Here is a 2,500-nt window from a genome sequence, read left to right as displayed (position 1 = left end):
GGATGAAATTTTCACCAAGGTTAGGTTATAATGTTAACACCAAAATTTGGTCTTGGATATTTGAGTAATTGCAGAGATAGCATTAATATTTAATATCTAAAGCGGCATCACACGGTTTTGTATTCTTGCCAATTCCTGACAGTGTTGCTGTACTTTGCACATCATTATTAAATTACCCAGATATGTAGCTCTGACGTTTGTCCTGCCCCGGGTGAAGGAAACAGTCAGAAGCTGGTTAGCTTTGTGTTGGGACCCAGGACGGGGTTTGGGTGGGTTTGGAGTGTGTTTTGGGTTGGGCAGGATGGGTTCTGGATAGGTTTTGGGTGGTTTGGAGTGTGTTTTGGGTTGGGCAGGATGGGTTCTGGATAGGTTTTGGGTGGGTTTTGAGTGTGTTTGGGTTGGGCAGGATGGGTTCTGGATAGGTTTTGGGTGGGTTTTGAGTGTGTTTTGGGTTGGGCAGGATGGGTTCTGGATAGGTTTTGGGTGGGTTTTGAGTGTGTTTTGGGTTGGGCAGGATGGGTTCTGGATAGGTTTTGGGTGGGTTTGGAGTGTGTTTTGGGTTGGGCAGGATGGGTTCTGGATAGGTTTTGGGTGGGTTTTGAGTGTGTTTTGGGTTGGGCAGGATGGGTTCTGGATAGGTTTTGGGTGGGTTTTGAGTGTGTTTTGGGTTTGGGCAGGATGGGTTCTGGATAGGTTTTGGGTGGGTTTTGAGTGTGTTTTGGGTTGGGCAGGATGGGTTCTGGATAGGTTTTGTGCGGGTTTTGGGCGGGTTTTGTGCGGGTTTTGGATAGGTTTTGAGTGTGTTTTGGGTGTGTTTTGGGTGTGTTTTGGGTGTGTTTTGGGTGTGTTTTGGGTGGGTTTTGGGTGGGGAAGGTTGGGTTCTGGCCGGGTCTCACCTCTGTGTCGGTGCGGTTTCAGTGGAGACCATTCTGGGGCTGACTGGCGCCACCATGGGCAGCCTGATCTGCTTCATCTGCCCCGCCCTCATCTACAGAAAGATCCAGAAGAACAGATTCGCTGCTCAGGTAACTGCTTAACTGGTTATGAGAAAGTGTGCAGTTATGGAGAGTATGTACTAATGTACTAATATTTCTCTCTCTCTCTCTCTCTCTCTCTCTCTCTCTCTCTCTCTCTCTCTCTCTCCTCTCTCTCTCTCTCTCTCTCTCTCTCTCTCTCTCTCTCTCTCTCTCTCTCTCTCTCTCTCTCTCTCTCTCCTCTCTCTCTCTCTCTCTCTCTCTCTCTCTCTCTCTCTCTCTCTAGCTGGTGCTGTGGGTGGGCCTGGGTATCCTGCTCATCAGCACGTTCACCACTGTATCTCTGTCCACCGGCAAGACCCCCAAAGTGCGCCCTCCTCCCGCCCCTGCCAATAACCAGATCATCAAGGCCCCCCAGCCCAACGTCCCAGGTACTGTGTGTGCATGTGAGCACACGTATGTGTGTGTGTGTGCCTGCGTTTGCTACAAGATGAACATCCTTTATAAAGCGTTTTTAACTGCAGAATCCTGCAGAATTCTAGTAGAAACCCGTAGAACCTCCAAGAACCCAGCAGAACCCAGTAGAACCCATCTGAACCCTGACAAACCCCTGCAGATCCAGTAGAACCCCTGCCGAACCCTGTCAAATCCAGCAGAACCATAAAAAAACCATGTAGAACCCTGTACAACCCTGTTGAACTCTGTTGGGCCCAGAAGAACCTTGTAGACCCCTGCAAAACTCTACAGAACCCGACATACCCAGCAGAACCACTGAAAAACCCTTGTAGAACCCCTGCAGGTCCCTGCATAGCCCTGGACAACCATGCAGAACCCTGACATACCCAGCAGAACCCTGTAGAATCACTGTAGAACGCTCTGCAGAACCATCAGACCCGTGCTGATCCAGGTTGTTATTGAACCCGGTTCTCTCAGCGGAGAAGCCGGCGCTGGTGCCTGACGCAGCGGAGCATGGCAAGGCCTGGGAGCCTGCGGAGCCCCCCCAGATCAAAGGGCCTGTGGACATCCCTGCAGAGCAGGAGAACGTGCAGCTGGACCGGCCCAATGCAGGTACACACACACACACACACACTCACTCACACACACACACACACACACACACAACACTCACTCACTCACTCACGCACACTCACTCACACACACACACACACACACTCACTCACTCACACACACACACTCACACACACACACACACACACACACACTCACTCACTCACTCACTCACTCACTCACTCACTCACTCACTCACACATCCACACATCCACACACACTCACTCACTCACTCACTCACTCACTCACACTCATACTCATACTCACACACACACTCGTACACACACACACACACACTCACACACACACACACACACTCACTCACTCACTCACTCACTCACTCACTCACACTCATACTCATACTCATACTCATACTCATACTCATACTCATACTCATATTCATACTCACACACACACTCGTACACACACACACACACTCACACACACACACACACACA

General features: G+C 50.3%; 1 protein-coding gene across 4 annotated transcripts in view; it reads left to right on the top strand.

Moving 5' to 3' along the window:
- slc38a10 (solute carrier family 38 member 10) overlaps positions 1–2,500 on the top strand; it is a 32,313-nt gene that overhangs the window by 13,735 nt on the left and 16,078 nt on the right. For all 4 annotated transcript variants that reach the window (XM_061225169.1, XM_061225153.1, XM_061225161.1 and 1 more), the window contains 3 exons: positions 919–1,025; positions 1,261–1,405; positions 1,908–2,042. In XM_061225169.1, coding sequence (XP_061081153.1) covers positions 919–1,025; positions 1,261–1,405; positions 1,908–2,042 — 387 coding nt within the window. The remainder of the gene's footprint in view (positions 1–918; positions 1,026–1,260; positions 1,406–1,907; positions 2,043–2,500) is intronic.

Source organism: Conger conger, chromosome 2 (assembly GCF_963514075.1).
Source record: "Conger conger chromosome 2, fConCon1.1, whole genome shotgun sequence".
Classification (NCBI taxonomy): domain Eukaryota; kingdom Metazoa; phylum Chordata; class Actinopteri; order Anguilliformes; family Congridae; genus Conger; species Conger conger.
Note: the sequence above shows the minus strand (reverse complement) of the source record. Positions and strands in the feature narration are given on the sequence as shown.